Source organism: Solanum pennellii, chromosome 10 (genome assembly GCF_001406875.1).
Source record: "Solanum pennellii chromosome 10, SPENNV200".
Taxonomy (NCBI): Eukaryota; Viridiplantae; Streptophyta; class Magnoliopsida; order Solanales; family Solanaceae; genus Solanum; species Solanum pennellii.
The window spans coordinates 39,239,323-39,255,188 of record NC_028646.1 but is presented as its reverse complement, the minus strand read 5'-3'; the positions used below and the strand labels follow the sequence as shown (position 1 = coordinate 39,255,188).

The following is a 15,866-nucleotide window of genomic DNA, read 5'->3' as shown; positions in this document are numbered from 1 at the left end:
AGGAGGTGGAGTGAGATAAGAAAAATACTTTAATTTTTATATGGATAGTAATCTTTAATTTTTAATTAATATTTATTTTTTATTATACAATTTTTATCTAGATAAAATATTTTATCTTGATAGTTTAGGTATGAAACTCACACTTTCAATATTTAGGTATGGAACTCAAAAAAAGTCAATAGTTTAGGTGTGTTTTTGACACTTTATCTCTAAATAAAAAGAAAAAAAACAAGATGACAAGAAAAGCTTAAGACCTTCAATAATTGAGTTTGCAGATTACGATCACCAGAAAGTCCCCGCCAAGAAACCTCAAACTGATAGGCTGAATTTGGTGCTGCAATATTTTTTGCAGCTTCAGTCTTTGCAAGACCAGCTGCTCGAGCAGCAAGCTCTTGGACAGATTCCTCGAGTTCTTTCTTGCTTATTTTGTGAGTTTTCTGCAAAAATATTAAGTAGGGCATCATGTGTGTGTAGAATTATATTAGCATGACAGAACTGACAAAATACCAGTATGGTATCGCATGTAAATGAAATATAAATACAATTGTTCACTAAAATAGTCATCATAAATAAATTCATCCACTTGGAGGTACTAACATTCAAGGTTTCACCAAATGTGAAACTTCAGTAATGGATATGCATTAACATTAAACACTAAAGCAGCTTTTAGAATATATGTTTAGGATAGAAATACGAACAGAAATAATCTATAGAACCCTACTTTGAGGGAATTGTAGTATAGTGTCTATAAATAGAGTAAAGTGCAATAATGTACATACACAATTCAATAATATTTTTCTCCTTTATTTCTTACAAGGTATTAGAGCTTTGGTGAGAGATATTGGGGAAAGAAAAAATCACACACACTCTTGCCTCAATTTTTTGGCGACTATTTTTCATCATTTCCTTCTTCTGTTGATGTTACGTGAAAACCAACACCACCACAGGGTCCCCTACCTTCCGCCGACCAAACCTCAGTCAACCACTCCTGTAGCCGACCTCGCATACCAGAAGCTTCATCACTTCCGACCAGAACTGATCATGTGTCAGGGCTTGATCCTGTGTCGACCAATTTTACAGCAACGTTCTTGTTCAAGATCTACTTGTCTCTTGTTTCCAAGACTACCCATTCACTTCCAAGTGTCATACTGATTTTCCGGCATTGAAACAATTTTTTTTTAGATTCCAGCAACGGTTTAAATTTTTTTTTAGATTTTAGGCTATAATTCTGGTTTCACAAGATGTCTTTCGGAGTTGATATATTTGGCTCCCAAAATTACTAGAATTGGAATTTCAACCCTATGATCACTTTAGAACCATTAATGGGAAGCTCAAACTATTTAGCTTGAGCTTCCTCAAATGAGTTGTGGTGCAAGATCAAGGTGTCCAAGACCACTTAACAAACAATGCTAGTGTGGTACATGAAAAGGTAGAAGCTAATGAGGGAGATGCAAAAGCCAATGCACAATAGGAGAAGGTTGACTTTCAATTATGTAGTCTCCCAAGGCAATCTATTGATTATAAGTTGGATAATTTCGTCTGTTCCAGACATGTTATGAAGTTAGGGAAAAGTCTTCCTTTATACACAGACATCTCGTTTGTATGATGTGATAAGTGATATCTCAAATGACCAACCTAATGAAGAATCAAGAAACTAATGTCTACTTACTTGGGACATTACATGCAGTCATGAAAGAATTGAAATGTTGATGTCAATCACTATAAATGTGGAAAACCAACAAGAGCACAAGACGAATGTTGTTTCTAGCTTTGGTCGAGCTCGTCACACTAGGTTTGCCTAGTGTGGGTTACCTATCATATGATTTGCGAGCTATTGCGTAGGAGCGGCGATTTTACCCTGTGCGCACCCAAAAGGGTAACGGCTGCGGGTTTCCCTTTTCATAAAAAAAAATGTTGTTTCGAATTCTTGTACTTGTCGGACTTCCTAGTTCCTACTAACCATGATTCAATGTGTGTGATCAAATTTTAGCTAGTCCTACAATTTCTACAATTGATGAATTATTCTCTCATTTACTTCGCCTTGCCGCCCCTCCCAGTCACAAAGTGGTTTCATTACTCACCGTTGACTCCTCCTTTCTCGCATCTCAAATTATAGATAATCAAAAATCAATCTACGGAGAATCAAGGAGGAAGATGAGGTAATTTTGAAATATCTCAACGAGTATAGTTAATGAGATATGCTTGGACACACTCGTGACATATGTTACTCTGCATGGTTGACCACCCAATAATGTTCATACAACTCAAAAGGAATATAATGAGTCCTTTCATTGTCAAGCAAGTAAACAGACATCTCAACACCAAGCCTCTGTTGGCAACCTGAATAACCATCCAATAATATCATATTACTTAGATAGAATATGATAGTTCCTTCAATATCGAGCAAGTAAACAGACGTCTCCACAAGTAACCTCAGTTGCTGGTAATTCCTTTGCTTGAGTTTCTAGGTTTCTTGGATAATGGGTCGTTGACTCAAACGCTTTTGATCATATTTTTGGTAAACAATCACTTTGTTTGAAATTATTTATTCACAATCTCTTCCTACAATTATTTTAGTCAATGGCCAAACAAAAACCAAAAGGAGTTTGAAAAGACAAATCCCAATCCCGGTCACTCCAAACTTCATTCTTCATGTCCCTAGTTGTCTTTTTAATCTTGTTGTGAGTGTTGTAATTCAGTTTATGACTCCCACGTGATAATTCTTGGAATGCAATTGTTCATATTTGGTGATATATTAAGTCAACTCTAGGTAAAGGACTAATCTTTAAGAATCAAGGCCATGAGCATAGCATTGACATACAAACACTAATTGTGCAGGGTTATTCTCTGATACACGTTCTACATCTGAATATTGTGTTTTACTAGGAGGTAATTTGGTGTCTTAGAAGACTAAGAAATAGAGTGTGGTTGCCCGATCTAGTGCAGAAGCAAAATATCAAGAAATGGTTGTAGCACATTATTAGCTAGTTTGGATCAAACAGTTGTTGAGAGAACTAAAATTTAGAGAAATTGGCCTGATGAAACTTGACTGTGATAATCAAGCAATCCTGATGAAACTTGACTGTGATAATCAAGCAATCCTTCTTACCACGTCAAATCTAGTATTTTCATGCGAGGACTAAGCACATCGAAATTGACTGTTATTTTGTCAATAAAAAGATACTCTTGGGAGATATTGTTACAAAATTTGTGAAGTCGATTGATTAACTTGAAGATATCTTCACCAAGTACCAATCCTCGTATGAATTACTTCTGTCACAAGCTCAGTACATATTTGAGAGCGAGTGTTAGAACAGGAATAAGAAAGAGAATAGTATATAGAATTCTACTTGAAAAAGGATTGTAAATGGTGACTGTAAATAGTGTCTCAATGCAACATATTTCTCTTTTATTTCTTACAATATATATGCGAGATGATCCCTAATATGATCTTAACCCAACCAAATGTTACCAACAAGGTCCTTATGACGAGTGTGACTATTGTGCATTACTTAGTTCAAGTTTACTACGTGGATGGCTTGCTCTGCATGTGTTCATCATGTGGTAGATGTTTCTAGAGCAAATTAAGTGCATAAGCGAGCAAAGAAAGATAGCTTTATGTGTGGTAAAACAAGCTAATCAAGCATCTGACTACAAATTAACTCTATGTTGGTGATCATAATTGATAATGACTTAATTTTTCTTCGAAAAAACAGAAATGACATTGGTTTAGTCTTTGCCTATTGTATGCTTGCTCTAAATTGTTCATCGTGTGGAAGATGTTCTAGAGCAAACAAGTGCATGATCTAACCCTATGTTGGTGATCGTAATTAATAATGACTTGAATTGTTCATCCAAACAAGATGATATCGGTTAAGTGTTTGTCCTCATCAAACATGGATTATGAATACCACTGTCAAAAAGGATATGAGACCAGAGACAGTTTTTCACACATAATATTACATTTGCTTAATAAAGTTTTTGACAAAACATTACGTATACTTGTATGAACGGGAAACTTCCGATTGCATTTGTTGCAAAGGGAAATGGATAGGGGTTTTTTTTTGGGGGGGGGGGGGTGGAATTCAATATGATAAGTTTCAAAACAACACAGAAGGAGTAGCAGGAATAACTAAATCCAGGAGTATAACCTTTGAAGTCCCAAAGGCAAGATTCAGGGTAGGAACGGTTGGAGAAGCATCTGAATCTTTGTTGTTAATCTGCATATGAGTATCTTCAACTTTAGCAGTCCCAGGAACATCTCTAATGTTTTCCTGCCACAGAATTTGAATGTTCAAGGCATTGTGGATTGGTGAACCCCAGTATTGGACAATTTTCACCACCTTAAAAAATATATCAGTTGATATCTACTGTTTGCATCATTTTAAATTCAAATTACATTATAAAGATTGTACATATTACAGAAACAGAAGCAAGTTAATTTAACTTGGAAAGTCGTCGTTTTATTAATCAAGAAAGCCAATAACTGATTGTTGCTAAATCTTGCTTGTTTGAGCACTAGTGATACATGCAAACACAACAAAAACACTTAGCATAGGAGTAGATCTCCACTAAACAAAGAAAAAGAAGAAACACACTATTTTGCGTCTGCAGACACTTGTTTAAACCTTCTTAAACTTCGAAGAGTTGACTAATTCTTAGTTGTTTTCGCTGCGGATGCAGAAGGCCATCCTAGCAATAAGGTCTTCCCTGTATCAAGAAAGGGTCCTCCCCTCTTCTTCCCAGGTATAAATTTGATTAAGGAGCTGTCAAATGCGTTGTTCCACCAGCTTCGAAAAACAGAAGGCACATGCTCTAAATAAGCATGAAGCGTTTGCAACGTTTGCGCCTTCCATTTTTAACATTTAGAATTCTTTGATTAATTTGAGAAAGTCTTTCAGTGGTAGCAGGATCCATATCCCCCTTTCCTTTGCCAAATAGAGAAAGAAGCTACTATTATATGCGTTGGAAGCACTTAACCCTTTCTTATTATTAGTAAGATAGATTGTCTTGGTTTTGTAACATGGTTCAAACCTGGTTTTTGGTGAATATGAAACCCCATTCACTAGAATTAAGTGCATTGAATAATTGTCCTTTCCTCGTACGCATTTGAGTACTCAAGGCCCCCTTTCTTTTGGCGGGTATTGCCACATGGCTTAATCCCGAATCACTCCTTAAGGAATACGACACAATAATATAGCGCACATCATAGAAGAGAGGTCTTTTATTATAAGATAGGCCGCCCGCATCCATCCTTAAGAGATGGAGCAATCGTCACTCGACAACTCAAAACTAACCAGTGCAAAACCATGTGATTTGTCCTCGTTGACGTACCCCACTGGCACTAGCCTAACGCCCAGCCTACTCGTCTTTAACAGGCTTATTTGTACCCAGCTACATTATGGAAGTCCCCTTGGCCAATCGCGACAGCTCAAAGATGACCTATACAACCCACGTGCTTGCCTAATCGTCTTTCACCGGCCTATTTGTACCCAGCTACAATCTCTTCCCTTATAACAGAAAAGAGGGCCCTCTGCCTATCCTCAATCGACAGCAACTTTGTCCTAGCGAAGTAAAGTCTCTGCACCCAATGCTTGATTGATGTGATCAGACACTTGCTTTTCCCTACTTTTGACAGAAGAATAAGAGGTCGCAGGCGGAACAGAAGAGGCTGGCTGATTCAATCAACTAGGGCTAACTCAAAGGAATTCATAACCCTTTCAATCTTCTTATTTCATTGGTCGGGCAGCAGTGTTCTCACTTCCAAGAAGAGCCACATCAGGGAGGATGGCTGCCGAAAGCAGAATTCAATAAAAGCATGATAGTGGAATGGGACAGAGCTATGTTCAATTGGGTAAACCCGCACAAGAAAAAACTTTTTTTGATTAAGGATGATAATCGCAATAGCGAAGGTCATTTACCTACCATAAGTAGGGACGCACAGAAGATTTTAAACGACTTTTCGAGGAAAGACAAAAGTGTGAACCTAAGCCAAGAGCCCACTTCAGATTCAAATGCGTACGAGGGAAGGTCAATTATTCAACGTACTTAAATCTAGTGAATGGGGTTCCATATTCATGAAAAACCAGGTTTGAACCATGTTACAAAACCAAGACAACCTATCTTACTAAAAATAAGAAAGGAGTAAGGGTCTCCAATGCCTATAAATAGAAGTTTCTCTCTCTATTTGGCGAAGCAAAGGGAGATATGGATACAACTACCACAAAAAGACTTTCTCAAATTAATCAAAGAATTATAAATGTTGAAAATGAAAGGTGCGAACCTCAGCAAATGCTTCATGATTTTTTAGAGCATGTGCCTACTGTTTTTCCGGAGCTAGTGGAAAAACGCATTCAATAGCTCCTTAACCACATTCAAACCCCGGAAGAAGAGGGGATGACCCTATCCCAAGACAGGGAAGACCTTATTGTTAGGATGGCCTTCCGCATTCGCGGAGAGAACAACTAAGAATCAGTCAACTCTTTGGAGTTTAAGAAGGTTTAAATTAGTGTCTGCAGAAGCAAAGTAGTGTGTTTCTTCTTTTTCTATATTTAGTGGAGATCAACTCCTATGTTAAGTGTCTTTGCTATGTTTGCATGTTTCACTAGTAGTTTTCAATGCTTCCGTTGTTCACTTTGTAATGTTGTGTTTAGTTGTGTGGCTGGTCTATGTGTGTGTAAGCTTCCTATTTGATGTATTCCCATGTAAAAACTATTAATGAAAAAACCCACTTCTTTCTAGTTTATTCTCTTTCCCTGTTTTGTGCAGGAAAATTGTTGATTTGAATACTTTTTAGAATCTCGTTTTTTTTGTAAATTTCTCACATATACAAGCTCAAACTACTGCTAAGAGGGTGGAGGTTGTGTATTTACAGTCACTCTCCTATATCCTATAATAGCATAAGCATAGCAAAACGCTTCAATGCCTTGCTATCTATCTTTAAAACCGACACTGAAGGAGTTGAACATAGTGAAAAAGTCATTTCTTTGATGAAAGATGCCACCAAGCTAGTATAGTTATCGCACACTTGATCTTCTAGGAAAGATCAACTTCTAAACAAAATAAGAGTCAAAATTCCCGAACGAACGAAATAAATGAGTGAACAAGCATTGAAAGGTGTGCGTTAGTGAAACGAATAGCTCAGTCCTAAGGGACAGGACAAAACTTCCCTTGGAGAAAGCTAAACTGAGGGAACTGGATTGGTCATTCCACCAGCACTCGATTATAGAGTGTTGGAGCCTCTCTCTTAAAGCCCTTTTGATACAATGAGAAAATGGCTAGTATTCAAGGCTAGTCCCAGAAAGCAAGCTAAAGGGCTATCCTGATAAGAAGATGAAGCCTAATCGAGCCAAAATGAAAGCAATAGAAGGAAGGGGTAGATCATTTCTATTTTTCTGAATCTTTCAAGATGAAAATAGAGGGATTGGCTTAACTTCCTCTATGCGGTTGCGTACAACTTTGCTTGAGTAAGGAGTAGGCCATTCCAGATAGGCTGCTTTTACTATTACTGATGCTTTTAAGAAAAAGACCTTTCCTTTGTGATATTAAGGATTTCTCCAATCATTAGAGTGGTATCATCACCTTTCATTCATGTCTGATGGATAAAAACCCTTGGGCCTCGTACACATTGTTTAAAAAGGCTGCGACATGTACAACATCTTTCCATAGACTTTTTCCTGACTGGATGAAAATTCAATATATGAATAATCATTCCCTCACAAATTCTTTATTTGAATATCTTTGATTTGTTTGTTATACAGATATAGATTAAATTGCCTTTCTTGGCACCATCCCTATTCTGATGGCTCAGAAAAAGACCGACGGAAACGAAGAGGACTGATTGTTGCTAAAAATCTATTAAAAGAGTATCGCTAACTAAAATAAAGGAACTGAACTTAAAGATAGCTAACAAAATTTCAAAAATAAAAATAGAGTCCAAACTATCTGCAAAACAAATCAGGTAACATTTGTGTGTCCTCGAGAATTGAAGACTCCAATTTACTTCTGAAAAACTCAACTTCTTAACATGAAACAACTTTGTAAACAGATCAGCAATTTGATCTTTTAACCTGCTTATTGCACTTCCCTAGTAAAGTTAATCAGATTTTTGCTTGGTTTTCCCATGAAAAATAGATCATGAGAAATGGCTATCGCTGTCTAATTACCACAAACACTTCTATGCTTTCTTCTTGTTCTAAATCAAGATCTTCCTTAGCCAACGAGATTGATTTACGACTGCTGTTGCAGCTATAAATTCACCAACTGCAGTTGACTGTGACACAAAATCTTGCTTCTTTGAGCACCATGAAAAACATCCTGCTCCAAGGCTAAAACAATAACCTGAAGTGTTTTTCATGTCATGAATTGACCCTCCCCAATCACTATCAGAATAACCTCACCTTTGAAATTCTGACTTTTACAGAACTTAACACCATAGTCCAAAGTCCCTTTGACATACCTTATCACTCTTTGGGAGCCTTTCATGTGCATTTCACTTGCACAATTCAAACATCTGGACAAGACACGTAATGCTTACAGAATGATAGGTCTTGTGGAAGTGGGATACATGAGACGTCCAATGTCCAATCACACTTCTATAACTTGCCTTATCAACCTTGAAACTGCCATCATCCTTAATCAACTTCTCTTTTTGATTCATTGAAGGTGTTCATAGATTTGCAGTCTTTCATTTGAACTTCTTAATTATCTCCCTTGCATACTTCTTTTGGACACGAACACTTCATTTTGAGTTTGATGAATCTGCATTAGAAGAAAATAAGACATTTCTCCCAAGTCTTTCATCTCGAATGTTTTTTCATTCCTTCCTTGAATTCCTCTATCAATTGAAGGTTGTTCCTTGTTACAAGAAGATCATCAACATAAAGTGACAGAACCACAATACCAGAATCTTCTTTTTCAATTTAGAGTTGATTCACTTAGGTTGTTCTTAAATCCTAAGCGTTGCAAATGCGTGTAACAAGCCCTTCGAGCCTGTTGTAAACCATAAAGGGCTTTTTTCAATAGATAAGACTTCTTCTACTCCCTTTACATAAAAACCTTGAGGTTGCTCCAAATAAATTTTCTCATGTAGAAAACCATTTTTAAGCGAACTTGACATCTAATGAAATATTTTCCAACCTTTTTGAGAAGCAACGGCTAACAGCAGTCTTATAGTATCAAGTCGAGCTACTGGAGCAAATATTTCTTAATAATCAACTCCATAATTTTGTGAATAACCGTTTACAACATATCCTTGCATGTAACAAACCCTTGGAGCCTGTTTTAAACCATAAAGGGCTTTCTTCAGTAGATAAGACTTTGTCTTCTAGTCCCTTCACATAAAAAACCTTGAGGTTGCTCCACATAAATTCTCTCATGTAGAAAACCATTTAAAAAAGCTGACTTGACATCTAACGAAAGATTTTCCAACCTTTTTGAGAAGCAACAGCTAACAACAGTCTTATAGTATCAAGTCCAGCAACTGGAGCAAATATTTCTGAATAATCAACTCCAAAATTTTGTGAATAACCTTTTACAACAAGTCTTGCCTTGAGCTTGTTAACGGGACCATCAACATTCAATTTTTTGAAGTAAACCCACTTCACACCAATGATCTTCCCATCTTGAGGCTTTTCCACTAGTTGTCAGGTCTTGTTCTTGTCGATCATTGCAAGCTCCTCCTCCATTGAGCTTGCCACTTGGTATCTGAAATGGCTTCTTCAATTCCAGAAGGCTTTAAAATGGCAACATTATATGTCAAAGAGCAACCTTCTTCCTCTCACAGATTGAGCATCAATTATCTCATCATAATCCGGTAAATTGTTTATAATCTGCTTCTGGCAAACTTCCTCCCAGTCCCGCTGCTCATTCTCCAAAGTACATCTTTGCTTACCATAATTTTTCCAATATGAAGCTGAAAAGTTCTGTAATCTTTAGAGGTTGTACTGTAACCAATGAATACTCCAGATTCATCTTTCTTGTCTAACTAGTCCCTCTTAACTTGTGGAATATGAGAGAAAATACTAACTAATGAAGATTTTTTAAGGACGGTATTACAGCACCATACCTCAAAAGCAAGGGCGGATCTAAGTGGGAGGTAGAGGGTTCAATTTGAACCTCCCTTGAATTTTATTAGGAAGTACTTGTTTGTGTGAGAGACTAAATCTCGAACTTCTAAACCTCCCTAGAATTTTGGTAGTGTGACTATCCCATTTAATCAAGTGAAATTTGTGAGTGTTGTTGTTCCTTTCTCAAAGAAAGTGCCTCTTGATTTTGTCTAGCTGCTTTAGAACCTTGTTGGGGATAGGGAGCAGGTCAAGAACACTGTTAATGAGAGTCAGACTTCAACACATACAGATATCGCGATTACCAGGAAGCTAGTCTATTCAAATTTCTCTATGATACCATTCAACACCTCACAATTCTTGTATACACCTAAAGGTAAGCCTAAGTAAGTGGGAGGAAAAATCTCAATGCAACAACCCGTAATACTTGCATGTTCCTCTATGATAGACACATGGTTGACACAGTATATAACCCATTTTAGCACATTGAAATGTAGTCCTGAGAGAGCTCTGTCAAATAGAATGCACCTCGACTAATTTCACAGAAACCTATCACCCTCTACCAGCATCGAGTACCAGGTAACTCTATCCACCAATGCTAGAATAGATGGGAAGAAATCACTAAGCTTTGTCTCTGGTAGGATGGGATATGAACCTGAGATCTCATGATTTTGAACCCACTTCATTGACCACTAGGTCACACTCTTGGTCATCATATAAAAATTCATTACAATCCTCTTTATCTGTTGCATCCCTCAGACCAGTTTAACTTTTAGATGCTAAGTGCTTTGAATACAAATTTCGCTTATTAAAGAGAGTACTTGAATATTATTAAAATAACTGGTAAAATCAATCATTTATAACGAATTATGACAAGATTTCAGTGAATTGGTCCATTCTTAGCATTAAGATAATTAAATGCTGTAAAACTTTCCAACAGTTTAAAGTGACAACCTTGGCAGGAATCGTCCGAACTTCAGCCACCTTTTGAGAACTACTTGATACAGATTGGATTACAGGGCCAATTTTAATTGTCTTTCCAGATTTTTGAGGCCCTTGTGCAGAAACATCTGTTGCTCCTGATACTCTTTTAAGAATCTCCTACAATGTTGATTAAATTGAGAACTAAATAATCTGTGATCAATGCATAAAAAAACATAAAAAATGACAAAAACTTTGAACAGCCTCTAAAAGGGACCAAGAGATGAAGCTCCAGAAGATACAGAAATGTATCATGGTGCAATCAAGGAACACTAACATAGATCTTCAGTGCATGCAAAAAGAACTTTATCAGTTAATTACATAAGTTCCTTCCTCCCACAACATATATGCACCAACAACTCCATTCTCATTAGCCAATTATCATGATATGCCTACATGGAGCAGAAGATATTTGGGCTTGTAAAACAGGAATTTCAATAGGTGAATTGCTAGCAGAAGTATAGTATAGTTGTTATTTCAATAGTATCACCGGTGCTTTTCCTTAATTCATCACGGGAAATATTGTGCAAGACACTTCAAAGGACTAGTACCATCTCACAGACCTAGAAGTCATGCCAAAGTATCTCCAATAAAGAAATCATGCAGATTATTATAGTGCAAACTCTTTTTAAGGAACACAAAAAAGAGATTGCATCTAAACTAATTAGAGTGATCACCTTCTCATACAGAGCCTTAACTTCTCCATACTGCTTCTTGATCTCTGGGTTCCGTGGTTCCAACCTCAACGCAACTTCAGCATCTGTGCTGCTACAGTCGCATTAGACAGGAAACCTGAATATAACGGTTTTCCGTATGCTTACATTTTAAGATTAAACTATACCTTCAATTGATTCTTTCAATTTCCCAAGTTCTTTCCTAGAAGTTGAACGGCGAGAATAAGCTTTAATGTAACGATCATCCAGATTCAAGGCCTCTGTGCAGTCGTTCTCTGCCTCTTGAAACCTAAATACATACGGAGAAATACAAAGAGGTAAGACGGCTCCCAATTTTCAAGCCTTACTATACTTAACCTAAAAGAACAATGAAGCGCATTAAACTTGCCTTTTGATTTTAAGATAAGCCATCGCTCTATTGGCATAAGAGACTGCAGTTGGTGAAAGTGCAATGCTTCGAGCATAGCAATCAATGGCTTCATTGAACTTTTTCTGCTTAAAGCACTCATTACCCTAGAAAACAAAGCATAAAAAGCAGATTACCAGCTATAATGACCAAAATTTGCATTTTAAAAAAAATCACAATTAATTTGAAGGATTTAATGTACCAGCTCTTTCTCCGAATTGGCGTTGATGTTGCTCTCTTCCGATATCAGTTTACTTGATAGATGGCTAATTGGATTGTAAGTTTTAGAATAACTATATGGACCAGCTGCATTTCTGATCGAGGTAGATTTGCCAACTTGTTGTGTCCCATTAGCTTGAGGACTAGTAAGAGGTTCACTAGTACGGCTCCAGTCTTCTTTCTGCGCAAGGTTATTAGTAGAAATGATAAACGATTTAACACTGTTAAGTCGACACAGACAAAATCATTTACAAATAACCAACAGCACCAATCAACATGGCTGAGTATGTGGGATGTAACCTCTTCAATAATCAAGAAAAAATAAAGGTAGCAGCTATAATTTAAACAGCTAGAGACACTAAAAACAACGCAATGTCTGCAATTATTCAGTTATTGACATAAAATCTATAAAATAAAAAAATAATTTTAAAAAAAATCCTAAACAAAGTTAAGCTAACAACAGCAAATATCAGAATCATCACAAATAAAAGGTGTTTTCTCTAAGGCATTCCAGGTATCACTCAAAATTCCTTAGAAGTGCCACACAAACATATGAAAGTTGTCTCAGAACATAGGGTAAAGCAAAATGACACTCAAAGAAAAGTGAATTTCCAAATTCAATGATCGAGCCAGAAATTTCACTACAAAAATATAAACGCATCTGCTATACACACATAAAAAATAATCGGCATAGCTCCTCAGGTTTCGCCAGTTCACAATTCTAATTAACTAAAGCATCATTTAGCACAGTAGATATGAAGATGTATGTTATGAAATAAGTGATTACCAACGTCTCTTTGCCACCAGCCTGAGATTTCATCTTTTTGTCTTTACCTTTCAATGATAATTCCCAATCTTGCAAGTTATTCAAGAGCCCCTGCATATCCTGTTCAGCCAAAAAATGCCAGTCAAACAAGCAAACCATAGAATATCAAGCAAAGGAATCGTTGAAATTACTGACAGGGTACGCTTCAAACATTTTAAGAAAGTTAAGAGAAAAAGAAAAAGGTAGCAAAATACCTGAAATTGATCGCGAGAGTGATTGCTTGGAACCCTCGCCATTGGCGTCGAGCTTGAGGGTTTTTGTTGTTTCCACTAGAGGGTTCTGAGTTAGTCTGGTGCAATCTGAAATCTTTCTTTTTTTAATTTAAAATAAAAATTAAAAAAAAAAAAGAATATAGTAAGTAGTGAAAAATGAGTAGAGGGTGTCTAACAAGTGTTTTGAAATTAAAGAAATGATTTTTTAAAGACATGAATTAAAAATGTGATAACTTTAACTAGTCAAAATCAAAGTTTCTACTCCCGTCTCTAATTATGTGTATGTATACTATCGAATTGACATCATAATTAAGAAAATAAGGATTAACATATTAAGTTTATCATTTTATCTCTATCAATTATAAATTTGATGAATTAAAAATTTTAAATTTTTAAGAAGTTCTACCTTTTTCAAAGTAACTAATTGGAGGTATAACAAGTAAAAAAATTGTCTTATCTTGAATTGTCAAAATAGAAAAGTAAAAAGAGACAAGTAAAAAAAAAATTAGACAAATATTTTGAGACAAAGAGAGTACTAAATACAAATTAAGTAGGGGTAAAATGTACTTTAAATTTTTTTAGGGATCCTTTGGTAGAGTGTATAAAATAATATTAAATAGAATGTCTTAGTTATGCTTGTGTTAATTATACATAAATTATTTTTATGCATTGTTTAGTGTGATGCATAAAAATAGTATTTATTGCATAAAAAATTATTTACATAGACACGCTCCACAAGTATGGTGAAAAAGATGTAAAAAATAAAAGGATTTGAGGGGTAATTGAGTTTTTTATTGAGTTAATGCATGCATTAAAATATTGCATTACTAATACCTAAAAATTCATGGTGTTAGTAATGCACAATATAATACGCAATAGAGTGTATAACTAATACAAACATTAATTATAGGCTTAAGTCATCTACCGGCCCTTAAAGTTGTTCGCATAGTTCATCTAAACACCTCAATTAAAGCTTATACCTATTGAATACTTTTATTGTTCAAAATAAGTATCTATTGAACACTTTTCGCCGATATGACAAAGAGAGTGCAATACACATAAATAGAAGCCCGTGAAGTGGTAATTTTAGCTATTCTTTGTTCTTTTTTTTAACTATCTCTTTCTTCTTCTTTCTTCTTTAGCCATATCACTTTTTTCTGACACCACTCAATTCCGGCGACATTGCCGCCATTGCCCCTATTGCCATCCACCCTTTCCTTCTCTCTCTTTTCATTAGTCATCTCTTCCTTCCCCTTACCATCATCAATTTCATCTAAACACGATAACAATCAATATTTAATTTTTTGATATATTTTTTTTACTTTTTCTCTTCTTTCTTAATTTTACCACAACTCATCATCATATATTAAAATCGATTATGCAGATATCAAAATCAATGAATCAAATTTAAGAACTTTAATTTCTGATTAAATTTTATTTCCAACGAGGTCTGTTCCCGACATAAACTTATGTCAGCGTAATTCAACAATAAACAATCACATCAATTAATTAAAATTGATAGTTAAAAGAAACAAAGAGTTCTTCAAATCCAAAAATTATTAGTTATGAAATTCAGAAAAAAAATTCAGATGACACGATTTTTTTGGTCATAGTAATAGAAATTCATAATTATATGATGAAACATTATTCATATTCCTTATACCATAACTGGATGAAGAGAAGAATATTATAATTAAAAAAATAGATTGTGGGAGGGACTGTGTGTCTGGGAGGTTATGATTTCTCCGTTTGGATCTAACAGGAGAGAAAGATGAATGGTTGTCATGGGTGGGTGAGTGGTTTTATTAAAGATATTCTTTATAATTTCTTTTAGATGATTAAATATACTAAAATAGTAAAAAGAATAATTAGAATTTCATTTTTTAAATAAATTTTTGGACTCAAATGGCACATGTCGTCATTTAATTCATCAATTTGTCATGCCATAGCAAGTGTTGCACACAAATCTCATATTTTGGCTGATGTTAAAAAAATGTTAAATAGGTTTCAATTTTAAGGGGTATAGGTGTTCAACAGGTACAAACCTTAGTTGAAGTATTTAAATGAATTATGCGGACAATTTCGAGGGGCCGCACATGACTTAAGCTTTAATTATACCTAGATAAAAAAAAAGAAAGAATCTTAACAAGATACTAATAATATGCAAATTTTAATGCATGTATTACTTTTTCTAATGCATTGTAAGAAACGAACCCTTAAAACTTTAATAAAATACAAAATAATTCACTCCTTCCCCAAAGGTTCAAAATTATTTTATTTCGTCTTCTTAGAAAGTTAATTTTTTTGGCTTTTCTTCATCTTCTTCTCCATATTTTTTCTACTCGTGTCGTCCTCCTACTTTTCTTCCCTATTGTCTTATTCCTCTCACTGTTAGGATAGTTTCAACATTTTTCAAAAGTAAAGTTCCTTTTCTTTCTCTCATAGTTAAGGTTTCAATAAATGGTGATTTAGGTTAAAGAATTT

At 35.4% G+C, this 15,866-nt stretch overlaps 1 protein-coding gene across 3 annotated transcripts in view; it reads right to left on the bottom strand.

Moving 5' to 3' along the window:
* The window catches only part of LOC107002621 (RNA polymerase II-associated protein 3), a 16,185-nt gene extending 2,663 nt beyond the window's left edge, over positions 1-13,522 (bottom strand). Inside the window, exons 1-9 of one of the 3 annotated variants that reach the window (XM_015200707.2) lie at positions 13,365-13,522; positions 13,132-13,230; positions 12,328-12,525; positions 12,108-12,232; positions 11,887-12,008; positions 11,723-11,805; positions 11,019-11,165; positions 4,152-4,274; positions 255-437 (exon numbers count right to left, since the gene is read on the bottom strand). In XM_015200707.2, the coding sequence (XP_015056193.1) occupies positions 255-437; positions 4,152-4,274; positions 11,019-11,165; positions 11,723-11,805; positions 11,887-12,008; positions 12,108-12,232; positions 12,328-12,525; positions 13,132-13,230; positions 13,365-13,406 (1,122 nt within the window). In that variant the 5' untranslated portion in view covers positions 13,407-13,522. The remainder of the gene's footprint in view (positions 1-254; positions 438-4,151; positions 4,275-11,018; positions 11,166-11,722; positions 11,806-11,886; positions 12,009-12,107; positions 12,233-12,327; positions 12,526-13,131; positions 13,231-13,364) is intronic. The other 2 variants (XM_015200708.2, XM_015200710.2) reach the window with 2 other exon arrangements.
* Between the last annotated feature and the right edge of the window lie 2,344 nt (positions 13,523-15,866).